Source organism: Stomoxys calcitrans, chromosome 1, assembly GCF_963082655.1.
Source record: "Stomoxys calcitrans chromosome 1, idStoCalc2.1, whole genome shotgun sequence".
NCBI classification, from domain to species: domain Eukaryota; kingdom Metazoa; phylum Arthropoda; class Insecta; order Diptera; family Muscidae; genus Stomoxys; species Stomoxys calcitrans.
In genome coordinates this window covers 188,903,597-188,917,492 of record NC_081552.1, presented here as the reverse complement: position 1 = coordinate 188,917,492, position 13,896 = coordinate 188,903,597, and the positions used below count along the sequence as shown (strand labels likewise).

At 39.6% G+C, this 13,896-nt stretch overlaps 1 protein-coding gene across 5 annotated transcripts in view; it reads left to right on the top strand.

Moving 5' to 3' along the window:
* LOC106090959 (scavenger receptor class B member 1) overlaps window positions 1-13,896 on the top strand; it is a 201,685-nt gene that overhangs the window by 185,092 nt on the left and 2,697 nt on the right. For 3 of the 5 annotated variants that reach the window (XM_059361883.1, XM_059361877.1, XM_059361873.1), the window contains 2 exons: window positions 2,340-2,593; window positions 2,666-12,459. In XM_059361883.1, coding sequence (XP_059217866.1) covers window positions 2,340-2,593; window positions 2,666-3,166 — 755 coding nt within the window. In that variant the 3' untranslated portion in view covers window positions 3,167-12,459. Of the gene's footprint in view, window positions 1-2,339; window positions 2,594-2,665; window positions 12,460-13,896 lie in introns of those variants that run through there. The other 2 variants (XM_059361888.1, XR_009396899.1) reach the window with 2 other exon arrangements.

Here is a 13,896-nt window from a genome sequence, read left to right as displayed (position 1 = left end):
CTTTTCGGCCGGTATCTCTCGAATATATGCTTTAATGTTGTCTTCCAATGCCTCAATTAAAGCGGGCTTGTCTGTATAGACATGAGCTTTAACATAGCCCCACAAAAAAATTTTCTAAAGGCGTTAAATCGCACGATCTGGGTGGCCAATTGACCGATCCCGAACGTGAAATCAAATGCTCACCGAACTCGGCTCTCAGTAAGTCCATTGTTACGCGTGGTGTGTTGCATGTGGCACCGTCTTGTTGAAACCACATGTCATGCAAGTCAAGATATTGCATTCTGGGTCAAAAAAATAGTTGGATAGCATTTCACGGTAGCGCTCACCATTCACAGTTACGTTACGATTCGCATCATCTTTGAAGAAGTACGGTCCAATGACGCAACCAGCCCATAAACCGCACCACACAGTGACTTTTTCTGGATGCATTAATAGCTCTTGCGATGCTTCTGGCTGATCTTCAATCCCAAATCGACAATTCTGCTTACCCATTAAGCCAAAAATGAGCTTCGTTGTTAAAATGGGAGCAGCGCGCGATGAACTTCTTTGACAGAGCACGCATTTTGATAATACAATTCAATAATTTGCAAGCGTTGTTTGTTTGAAAGACGATTCATGGTTAAATTATAAACAAAACGGAAGATGTTTGACACTGAAACAAAACACGAAATATACGTGAGCTGTTCAGATTAGTGTAGCCAAAAAGATAATAGCTAAAAAATCACCCTTTATATTCTTGATCTGTTTTGACATTATTAATCGGTGAAGCCATATGCCCCTGTCCGTCCGTCTGTCTGTCGAAAGCACGCTTACTTTCGAAGGAGTAAAGCTAGCCTCTTGAAATTTTGTGCAGGTCGGTTGGGATTGTAAATGGGCCAAATCGGTACATGTTTTGGTACAGCTGCCATATAAACCGATATCGGATTTTGACTTCTTGAGCTACTAGAGGACGCAATTCTTATCTGATCTGGCTGAATTTTTTGCGAGAAGTGTTTAGTTATGACTTTCAATAATTGTGCCAAGTATGGTCCAAATCGGTTCATAACCAGATATAGCTCCCATATAAACCGATCTCGGATCTTGATTCTTGAGCCGCTAGAGGGCGCAATTATTATCCTATTAGGCTGAAATTTTGGCATGAAGTGTTTTGGTTTAACCATCAACAACTGTACCATGTATGGCTCAAATCGGATCATAACCTGATATAACTCCCATATAACACGATATAGGACTTTGCTTTTTGAGCCTCTAGAGGGCGCAATTCGTATGCGATATATCTGAAATTTTGCCCGTAGTGTTCTGTTACGACTTCCAACAACTGTGCCGAGTACGGTCCAAATGGGTCTATAACCTGATATAGCTCGCATATAAACCCATCTCCCGATTTGACTTCTTGAGCACTTGGAAGCCACAATTTTCATTCAATATGGCTGAAATTTAGCACGTGGTGTTGCGTTATGACTTCTGTTGTGACTTCCAATAACTGTGCCAACTACGGTCCGAATCGGTCTATAAACTGATATAGCTCGCATATAAACCGATCTCTAGATTTGAATTCTTGAGCCCCTGAAAGCTGCAATTTTTGTCCGGTTTGGCTGAAATTTTGCCTGCGGTGTTCTGTTACGACTTCCAACAACTGTGTTAAGTACGATTCGAATCGGTCTATAAACTGATATAGCTCCCATATAAACGGATCTCCCGATTTGATTTCTGAAGCCCATGGAAGACACAATTTTTTCCGATTTCTCTGAAACTACGCATGTAGTATTTTCTAATGACTTTCAACAGCTGTGCCAAATTCGGTCCAAATCAGTCTCTAACCTGATATAGCTCCCATGTAAACCGGTCGCTCGATCATCCTTATTAGGTTCCTAGAAGCTTTAATTTTTTGCTGGTTTGACAGAAGTTTGGTATGTAGAAATAAATTAAAATCAACTAAATTTACTTTGTATACATTTTAAGCAGAATCCATGGTGGTGGGCTCCCAAGTTTCGGCCCGGCCGAATTTAGCACACTTTTTCTTATATACATTCATTTTGCTAGAAATGTGCCTCATCGGAAAATTTTTCCATAAATTGGTGGATTTCCATCAAGCAAAATAAATTTCAACGATATATACTCGATGCTCGTTAGTGAGTTTTACCATGATGAAATGGCAGAGTATACTGAACACTTTTCACGTTTACAAATGATATTTGGGTACCATTACAACCAGTAATGTCACCATAAAAAATCTCACTTTCGAAAATATAACCCTTTTTAATTGCAAGCAGAAGGGAATTGTGTTGAGTAAATTTTGCCATTATTCATGTCATTAATTTTCTATTTATCTCTTGCAGGAATCAATGCAGACCTTTTCAAACTAACGGAAAACTCCTATGGTGATGCTGTTAATAATCCAGAGAATAAATGCTATGACACCAAAGATTACCGCGCTGTAAAGGGTTTGCAAAATATCAGCCCCTGCCAGTATGGTGCTCCTGTATATCTTTCAAATCCCCATTTCTATCAAGCTGACCCCGAGCTATTGGACACAGTCGAAGGCTTAACACCCAATTCTGATAAACATGAGACCTACTTTAAAATTCAGCCGGTATAGAATAGGAAGTTTTCTATTGCTTAGAACGAGATTAATGTAATTTTCTTTTGTAAACATTTTGTGCAGAAACTTGGCGTACCCATGGAAGGCAAAGTTCGTATTCAATTGAATTTGCGTGTTACCCAGGCCAAACATATTTTCCCCGTTAAGGACTTTCGCAGTTTTGTCTTTCCCGTCATGTGGCTGGAGGAGGGCATATCCGATTTGACTCCCGCCATCAGACGTTGGATATATTTGGCCACCGTCTTTGCCCCCACCGTTGTACCCATTGGTTCATATCTTATGATAGCTGGTGGAGCCATTGCCATAATCTATGTCTTCTTGCGTGCCTATCAAAACTATGTCTTTGCCCATGATCCCACATTGGAAATACTGGAAATGGGCAGACGTTCACTGAGGCGCAGTAGCACCTTTATTGCCCATCATCAGCACAGGTTTATGCATCGTGATTCATATACCCTGCTTAAAAGTCCCAGTACCACAGAGGTGCAATCGGAGTTAACCACAACGGTGACGGAGATGGAGGATGTAATACCAATCATAAATAATAATGATCTAAGTTCATAGTAGAAAAATTGAAAAAATTCTGGTAAAAACTTGGCGTATATACTAGAAGCAGAGGGACCCCCTATGTGCGTTTGGTTTCTTTTCTAGGGTTTTAAGAGAGAAGCCTATAATTGTATGTAAAGTCTTACCAATTTTGTTTCAAGCAAACAAAAGACAACAACAACCATAAATTGTGATGTTATTGATATTTAAATGTATGTACATATGAATCCCTGCAGCACTATCACATCGAAATCAACAAAATAGTCCTATAATAGAACGGGGCCACCACAAAATCAACACTCAAAGACAAGGTTATTGTAAGTTATGAACAAATGCTTTTAATTTATTTTAAGTAGTTTAGCATGTCCAGGGGACAAGTTTTAGGTGAACATACACATTTTACAACGGCAAACATAGCTCTGCAATATTGAACTTTATAAAGATAGATTCTGGGGTTTCCTTATACTATAGAATGATTTTAAGGAAACCCTTTAACAAGTTTCAAAGTTGAAAGTCAGCGCAGCCGTGCCAAATGGTATTACTTTTATGAGAAAAAAAAATGTTTTTATTACAGCTAACTACAAAACTTAAAGACCAACAAATTTTAGACTTCCCTTGCAGAAACCTCCAACAATAATCACCGAATTCCGTATTTATAGACACAATAAGAGGTTTGTCATTTTTTATTATTAGTCATGTAAATTGAAACCCCGTTCACTAGCTTCCCACTAGGTGCCTAACAAGTTTGTAAGGAGTGGACTACTCCTATGACTAGTACAACCCATGACAGACCCAAGATATCAGTACATCTGTCAAATGAGAATAAAATACGGAACAAAAACCTCTCAAAGTAAATGACCGATTCTAAAACTAATCTTTTTCATTTGTCAATCGTTTCCCCAGATATGGAAAAATATTCCGAAAATTTAAACTTTGACGGAAAAATTCAAATATTTACTAAAAACAACTTAAAATTTCTGTATCTCCTCTTTTACAAAAAAAAAAAAAAATATAATTGTAATGTGTTTTTATGTCCATCATGCTGAAACATCATACTACCGATAAACTGCGGAATTTGAGTATTTATTTAGAGTCGGGGTTCTGGAGCCACAGCAAGCTTGCCCAACTCAAAACCGGTCCCTGACATCAGCTGAAAACCACCGCAGCCCTGATGCTAACTCAACAAATTATTACACCAACTTTTCGTATAGAAACACTGAGATTTGCAAATTTAAGCTATAAACATCCTTTACTTTAATTATCTATGACTGAACATTTGTCCCAGTAGTCGAACGTAGTCGAACGTAGCATAGCATTTCAAGCGGCTCGATCTTCTGTGCTCATTCTAAAATCCCTGACAAGTATCGAGGTGTCTCTCACTACTTGATCTTTCCATCAGGCTTCTGGTCGTCCCGGTTTGCGGTGGTACACGCGTGTTTGCCTTCAAAAGACTTCTTTGCTGGAGCTTCATCATCCACTCTGACAACATGACCTAGCCAACGCAGCCGTTATATTTTAATACGTGTAACTAGGCTATCGGCGTCATACAGCTCGTGGTTCATACGACGCTTATATTCTTCATTAACGCAAACTTGTTCATACATTTTACAAAAAAACTTTCTCTCAAACACTCCAAACACTGCCTCGTCTGCTTTCACAAGTACCCACGTCTCAGAACCAAATAACAACACGGGTAGTATCAGTGTCTTGTTTAGTGTAATCTTCGTCTGTCGAGAGTTGGCCTTGTTTCTAAACTGCTTGCTTTAATCTATAAGCACCCTGCTCAATGAGAAAATAGAAATTTCAGCTTTCGTTTATTTATCTTTCGTGACGAGCTTAGGTATGGTTAGGTTTGAGTGGCAGTCTGCCATCAGACTCACCTAGACATTTTCGTCCATTGTGATACCAGGAACATCAGAAGGAAGATGCTTTCTAGTTCCTACCGTTGAACCATCAAGATCACCTTAAAAAGCCCAACAACTCGTGAATGTTCACATCCTCTAAATCAGACAAGTTCTCAGAAATAAGAACCCTAAGTGGAACTCCTTCTGGCTGCCAGTGTGGAGCACGCACACAACAGATGTTCCATAGTTTCTCTGATTCTGCAAAAGTCGTTACTTGCAACTTTCAGTCTGTCGGCTTGTTCCGATCAGACAGTGACCTGTCATTATGGACACAATGGCTAAAACGTCTGTTCTAGCCGGAGACAGCAAAACGGTAGACCTCTTCAAGTCTAGATTGGGCCACATAATTTTGGAGTGTTCACAACCCCCCCTTTATGAACATCAGTCATTCGTTGACCTTCGGACCTGATCCTGAAGACTTAGCTTACATGTCGTTAGAGGCATATCGACAGATTCCAGTTCCCCTGTTATGTGTAGGTAGTCACGCAAGCTTGTCATCTCTACAATACCCGGGGATATCTCAGCACCCAAAACAGGTAAATTTTTAACTGTTCAGCCACCTCGTTGAGAGATCTGCGACGGTCAAGGGCGATTTTTGAATTCATAAATACATCCCCCAGGGGTTTAATGACTGAGAAGATATATGTGCCAATCGTCGTTGTGATGTTATATAGCCCTTCCACAACTTCTTTAATTGCAAGGATCTCCACTAGATATACACTGCAGTGGTCGGATAACCTTCTCTATATGACCAGTTCTAGTTCTTCAGGATACAGCCCATAGCACACCTGCTCGTCTAGTTCGAAACCATCCGCATAGAAGTCTATGTATCTTCCAATACCAGATATATTGTTGTTGTTGTAGCCACATTTTTATGTAGAGGAGGCGATCCTCGTCAAGCTCTTGAAGGTGAGCAAGCTCGTTCCGGTCCAAAGGAACGATCGACGCGGGAACAGCGTGGCCATTGGTTATTTAAAGCCAATAACTCTTCTTGTCATATCGAGCATCAGAGGCACTCAGTATTTGTGCAAGAGCCTGTGCCACTTGATTTCTCACTAAAACTCTCCGCTCGATAGCGCTGATTGTCCGCGACTGACGTTACAACTACTCGGTATGGAGCATTCCACTATTCGCTACTTGTGGACGCGCCCGGTAGCTCACAGCTAAGCTTCTCGGGACTGCAAAGAACACCACACAGTTCGGACCTCAAAGTTTCAGTTTGTGTGGCGCACACAGCCACACACAGCCTGTTTTGGAATAAAAAAAATACCTTTGTGTCCCTCCATCCCACAGGTATAGTACTCTGTTAAGCTTGCGATTCAACCTGTGATAAGTCATCAGGTCCTGGCTACTTAAAGTAGTCGAAACTGGCGACTTAAATTAGTCAAAACTTTTTATTGCGAATGTATACGCCACGGAGCTGCAGAATTCAACTTAGGATTTGTTGTGAACCTTTCTCAGCTCACCCTTGTAGTTTTTAAGCTCAACCTTATAGACGTCCCATGCATGTGATGCTATTGCGGCGTTCACCCAGTTGAAGAGTTTTCTCCAGTCCTTCCTTAGATCAACCAATTCTGGGGTCCACCAAGGCGGTCGCTGTTTGCCCCTTGCCTTGGCACTAGGACATGCTGAACCAAGCGAGTCATTCAGGGCCGTCGTGATCCGCTTGACCACTATTTCTATATTCTCCGTAGTTTACACTTTCTTTTCTGGTCTAGAAGGGATAGACGTGCAGAATTTGTGCCGAAATTTATCACAATTCATATTTCTTCTGTTTAGCCGTATTTTTTCCAAGGTTGAAACTAATAAAACGATTATCAGAGAAGCTGTGGTTATCCAACATTTCCCAGTAGTATATTTTTCCGTTTATATCTTCCAATACAAAGGCAAACCTGAGTACCTCCTTCCTGTCACAGGTAATAAAGCTCGGTTTATTCCCTTCATTACAAATAGCCAGATTGCCACTTATGATATCTTCGATGAGCAGTTTGCCCACATCTGATGATGTGCATTAGGCTCTCAGCCTCTGAGTCTCTTATTCCCCGTAGCCTTGACTAGTTTAAAATTCAGCAATTCTTAGTCCACAAACCCTTTTTCCAAACTTCCATGGTTCCTGGATAAGAAACACGTCAAATTCTTCTGCCATCAGAAGGAGCTTTAGTGCCGCCAAAGCGACCTTACATTGATGGAGATGTATCTGCAGCCGCCACTGCTAAGTCGTCTCCTGATTCCCCAACCCCATCGCTTCTATAGACCTTCAGTTTGTTGTTGAATACGTAGGAGGTGTGCAAGGCAGCCGTAGTTTAGTACCGGCCGCCATCAGCCTCATTCAATCTTCCAGTCATTGGTTAAAAGATTGGGATCAAAGTTCTTTAATCTCCTAAGTATGGATTCAGGATCTTAGGGCATCCTTGGCATCCAAGCCTCTGCTATTGGTCGAGAAGGAATATCTTCCTCCTTGACTAAATCCAGTGCTGCGCCTGGCCAGATCTCACCAATATTTGGTTATAGATGCCCTTAGACCGACCGCCCCATTTCCCGATATTTGATATTAGGGCATGAAAGTTAAATTGTTTACCCGAATTCGATGAAATTTGGCACAGTGTGTTCTGGTACACCCCTACCTATTCCTGTCAAATGTGGTCCAGATAGGACCACATTTGGATATAGCTGCCATATAGACCGATCTCCCAATATAGTGTCATGAGCCTATAAAAGGAGCATTTTTCATCCGATTTTGATGAAATTTGAAATAGAGCGTTTTGGTACCCTTCTAAACCTTTTGGTTGAATATGCAAATATGGTCCGATCTGGATGATATTCAAAAAGTTTAAGAGGGGTACCAAAACGCACTGTTTCAAATTTCATCAAAATCGGATGAAAAATGCTCCTTTTATGGGCTCAATACTCTATAGCGAGAGATCGGTCTATATGGCAGCTATATCCAAATATGGTCCGGTCTGGACCACATTTGACAGAAATGGGTAGTGGTCTACCAGAACACACTGTGCCAAATTTCATCGAATCGGGCGGTCGGTCAAAGGGCAACTATTGTATATCCAAATACAGTCCGATCTGAACCGCACTTCACAGAAATGGGTAGGAGTCTAACAGAACTCACTGTGCCAATTTTCATGGAATTCGGATGAAAAATAGCCTCAAGACTTTAAGTCTGGAGATCGGTCTATATAACGGCTATATATAACTAAAACCCGATTTTATGAGATCAGAAAATCAGTTTTATATTCAAAGAATACGAAATCATCAAAAATCGATTGGAAAATATTTTTATACCCAAGATATCTGCAAAATTATAAATACCCAGCATTTGGGTATAAATAAATACCTTTTAGGTATTTACCCATCGCCCATCTCTAACGATGAGACGATCAGCAATCCAATTCTCTGCACGTTCCCTGCATGAAGACATATCGACAGTCAATCTTCAACAAGTATTCATAAAATAATTCAATTGTTAGAACTTTGGTCAGTGGTGTAATAATAACTTTATTCTTTCTGATCTTTCGAAGTCTCATAAAAGAAACGATCACAGTTGATCTTGCTAACTTTAACCTCGGGTTCAACTCTAAGCGAAAAATGATCCACATAGCCAGTCAAATACCCTTACATCAACACACACGTGCCTAACTATTTTTTAAAGATCTTTACTATGTTCATCTTTAAATGAAAGCAATTAACTTGATGGTGTAATATCTTGATATCAAATTCCGTTAAGCGAAAGAGATGATGAAAAGTGTTTGGAAGCTCTAACTTTATGGTCTTGTTTAAGCATTGCCTAAGTGCTAACTAATATATTTCTAATTTCCCAAATAAATATTGTAAGTTTGTGAGAAGGTCTAAACAACATTCATGCACACACGGTAGCATATGCGGTAAATGGCTACCGGGTGAATGTAGTCCTTGGAGAACGATCGCCTCCCATTGCACCAGAAGAAATCGACCTCCCCCGTTTCGGCAGATGCAGCCGCCTCAATTCCTACAGAGCAAGGATTGATGCGGACGTGCAAAATGGATGGATTATGAGATGAGACGTCCCTGAAGCACTTGGCCATGAAACATTATTTTCAGAAACGCCAGATCTCGAAGATGGGCGGTGCGATTTAAGCGAAATTTTGTGTGCTCTCTTATAGTACCCTAAAAATAATAATTTGGTATCCAAATTTCGGATAGGGTACCGAGGTGGGACGCCCCAACCCTAAAACCTACCAAATAGTATATAGACCAATCACGACAATAGGGGAATCAAATGAAAGGTATTTAAGATTAGAAAACATAACTGATTGTCGAACCAAGTGTTTGGGGGACTACCCCAACCTGCAAAACACCCCTAAATCGGACATATATACCGACCATGGCAATATGGGACTCAAATGAAAGGTATTTGCGAGTAAAATTCGAATCTGATATCTAAATTTGGGAAAATGTTTCTGGGGGTCCACCCCTTCCCCAAAACACCCCCCAAACAGGTCTTATATACTTACCATGGCAATATGGGTCTTAAATAAAAGGTATTTGAGTGTAGAATATGAATCTGTTATCCAGATGCGGGACCAAGTGTTTGGGGGGCCGTCCATCTCCGAGAACATGCTCCAAAGAAGACAAATTTACGACCATATGGGACTCAAATGAAAGGTCTTTGGAAGTAAAGCACGAATCTGATATCAATATTCGGGAAAGGCGTCTATGGGGCTACCCCACCCCCATAACTGACCATTGCAATATAGGGCTCAAATAAGAAGTATTTTAGAGTGGAACACGAATCTGATATATATTTTCAAAGCCAAGTCACTAAATGGGCGCACCATCCCCCAAAAAACACCTAAATTGGGCATATTTAACGACCATGTCAATGTGGTGCTTAAATGAAAGCAATTTGAGGGGTAGAGCAAGAATTGATACCCACTTTCGGGACCAATTTCTGGGAGTCTACCATTTTCCCAAAATACAAACAGCAATTTTTTACTGTCCATCGAGAATATCGGCCTGAAATAAAGTATTTTAAGAATGGAGTACACCCTAAAAACACAAACTTAAATTCGTACACCAATAAAGATCACATGGGATCCAGATTACTTTACTTTAATTGGCTATTACAGAATATTTGTTCCACTAGCCGAACGTAGAATAGCGTTCGAAACGCCTCGATCTTCTCATTCTAAAATCTCTGACATCAAGTTTCAAGGTGTCTCCCACATCTTGATATTTCCATCGGGCTTTTGGTCTTCCCGGTTTGCGTGTACCACCGTGTTTGCCTTCAAAAGACTTCTTTGCTGGAGTTTCTTCATTCATTCTGACAACATGACCTAGCCAACGCAGCCGTTGTATTTTGATGCGTGTAACTGTGCTATCGTCGTCATACAGCTCGTGGTTCATACGCCTATATTCTCCATTAACGCAAACTGGCTCATATATATTTTACGAAGAATCTTTCTCTCAAATACTCCAAGCACTGCCTCATCTGCTTTCACAAGTACCCATGCTTCAGAACCATATAACAGCATGGGTAGTATTAGTGTCTTGTATAGTGGCCTTGTTTCTAAACTACTTACATAGTCCAACGTAGCATCTGCTTGCCAGTATTATTCTTCACTTAATCTCTAAACTGGTGTCATTCGTTTCGGTTACGGCGGTGCCGAGGTAGATAAAGTTGTTGACTATCTCATAGTTGTGGTTCGCAACTTTCTCCATTTTCTTTATCTGCGCGCTTGTGCAAGACTTTTTGGGAGTTGAAACCATCCATTTCGTCTTATCTCCATTTACTGCCAGACCCATTTTCACTGACTCTCTTTCGATTCTTTCAAAGGCTGTAGTTGCCGTTTGCGGTGATCGACCTATGATATCGATGTCGTCGGCATAGACGAGTAGCATGTGTTCTCTTGTGATTAGTGTATCATATCTATTCACATCTGCATCTCGTAGAATCTTCTCCAGCAGGATATTAAAGAGATCACGCGACAGGCTGTCTCCATGACTGGAAAACTCGTTTGGTATTTAATGGTTCGGAGAGATTCTTTCCTATTCTTACTGAGGAACGCGTAATGCAGCAAGTGTCATCCTGCAGAGTCTTACTAATTTTGCAGGGATACCAAACTCAGACATGGCTTGAAATACCTTTGAACGTAAAGGAGTATCGAAGACGGCTTTGTAGTCAACAAAGAGAGATGGTAGGTGTTGATTTGTCCTTCTCGGGTCTTTTCCAGGATTTGGCGCAGTGAGAATATCTGGTCTAGGGTGGATTTACCAAGTCTAAAGCCGCATTGATAGGGCTCAATTATCTCATTGACTTTAGGTTTTAATCATTCACACAGTATGTTCGAGAGTATCTTGTATGCGATGGGGAGGAGACTTATTCCTCTGTAGTTGGCACATTCCGTCTTGTGTTCTTTGTTGTGTACGGGACATAGTATGCTGAGGTTCCAATCATCGGGTATGCGTTCTTCTAGCCAGATGGCGCAGATAAGCTGATGCATACGCCTTATCAGCGTGTAGCCTCCGAACTTAAATAGTTACGGGGGTAACCCGTCGGCTCCTGCTGCCTTGTTGTTCTTTAGTCGGGACCTCATTCTGACTAGGAGGTAAACATTCTATACCATCATCAGGGATTGATTCTGCGGTATCCTCTTCGCCGCCAACGTCGGACACTGGCAGTTGGGTGAAATGTTCTCTCCATATCCTCAGCATGTTATCTGTGTCAGTTACCAGATTTCCTACTTTGTCTCTGCAGGTGGATGTGCCTGCACCAAAGCCATCGGTTTGATGTTTAATTCTTTGTTAGAATTTCCGAATCCAGATAAAATCACTTATATTGTTAAACTGTTTGTCAAGCGATATAACATTTTCGTAGCATGGTATTTCACTAAAAGCTCTTTAATTGTCGAAAACATGTATTCCAAGGAAACTGTTGCTCCATATAAAGTAAAAGAAGGCGCGGCGGAGCGGGCCTGGTTCAGCTAGTTGTAAATATTTGTCAGAGTATGAAACATCTTCAACTTGTTGATATTGTCTTTCAACTTTGAAACTTGATGAAAATCTCAAAATTGAAGTTCCTTCCTTTCTAATCATCATGTAGATATTGTTTGCCGTCATCTCTGCTGCTACTCGAATATTATTTATAATTAACAAGAAAACACTATATGATTGTGTTTGTTTTTAGTTTTTAGTTTTAACCATTCTTCTACCACACTTCCAAATGATTGTTAAGTTTTATCTGTTTTTTTTTTTTATTTTGTTTTTAAACTCATTAAAAATGTATTTAATGTTATTAAATAAGATCATATCATTTCATTTTCATGCCAAAAACCAAACAGCACTCAAAACAAAAGAAGTCAACAAAATCAAAACAACGAAAAACAAAGTGGAAAATAGCTTAGAATTGATTGAACATGGGTATGTTTCGTAGAATTAGTTTTTTTTTTTTTTTTGTTTAACTCAGGTCACCTTACCTTTTCCCATAACATCGAGCATTGAGCAAACAATTGAACATTCTCATCATTCCACTTAACTGTTGTCTCATTTGAAAGATCATCAGAACAGTTCAAAACAGTTTCTGGAAAACGGGTTTTTCTTATTTTATAAGCCTTAGGGTGTAGCATAAGTTGAATTCTACAAAGGAGTTTTGTTTTTGTAATGGGTTTTGAAGACATAGTTCCATTAAGTGGAAATTACTGTTCTAGTTTCGTTTTACTATAAAGAATATTATCTTAGGTTTATGATCCAAGTATACTTACAATTATTCCACAAATTACTTGCATTGTCTTTCTGAAGTATATCGAACCAACTTTTTGGTTTTTTTTCCTAAACTTAGAGGTTGGGTCCATTTTCAGGGAAATATAATAGTACAAGTATGTTGTTGGATTCTCTACAAAGCTTTAAAATATTGCCGTAGTATATCGAAAACCAATAGTAGCAAGCGCATCATTGAAATAAGAAAATCAATACTTAAGGCTAGTGAAATGAATTTTGAAGTGTATATACATATATCCAATACTTTTTACGCATGCAGTACTCGTACAGTTGTTTTCCACACTTACACCGGTATTCACAAAACTCAATGTAGATTTGAAATAGGTTTATATAACAGATTTCCTTAATGGAACTGTTAACTAAATCTATTGTAAGGCATTCATTAAGTTTTGTGAATATGGCCATAAAACTCTAATCAGCTCAATATAATAATAAACAAAAATCAGTACACTGAAAAAATGACTTCCAACATTCAGAAAATTTCATAAAACTTTAAAGATAATTTAAAATGTTGTTGTAAAACACAAATGACAATTCTAAAACGACAAACTGTTCTTAACTATAGAAATATGCTATCAAAAAGTTTAGTAGAGGCTTGCCTTTCTGAGAAGATATATCTGGCACTATACCTATACCCTAAAACAGCCATGCCCATAATGAAAATGTGACTGTATGTGTGAAATACTCTATATAAGTATTTTACTACCCACTACCATAGAATGGGACTATAATAATCTAGTCATTCCGTTTGTTACACCTCGAAATATTCATCTAAGACCGCATAAAGTATATAAATTCTTGATTGTCTCGACGTTCGGAGTCGATCTAGCCATGTCCGTCCGTCCGTCTGTCGATATCACGATAGCGTTCGAACGCTTAAAGCTAGCCGCTTGAGATTTTGCACATATTCATATTACTATTCTTGTAGATCATTAGGGATTGCAAATGGGTCATAACGGTTCAGATTTACGCATAGCTCCCATAGAAACCGATCTCCCGATTTGATTTCTTGAGGCCTTACAAGCCGCAATTTTTGGCCCGTTTCTTGTTTCTTTCAACATATAAAAAATCTGTTTTTGG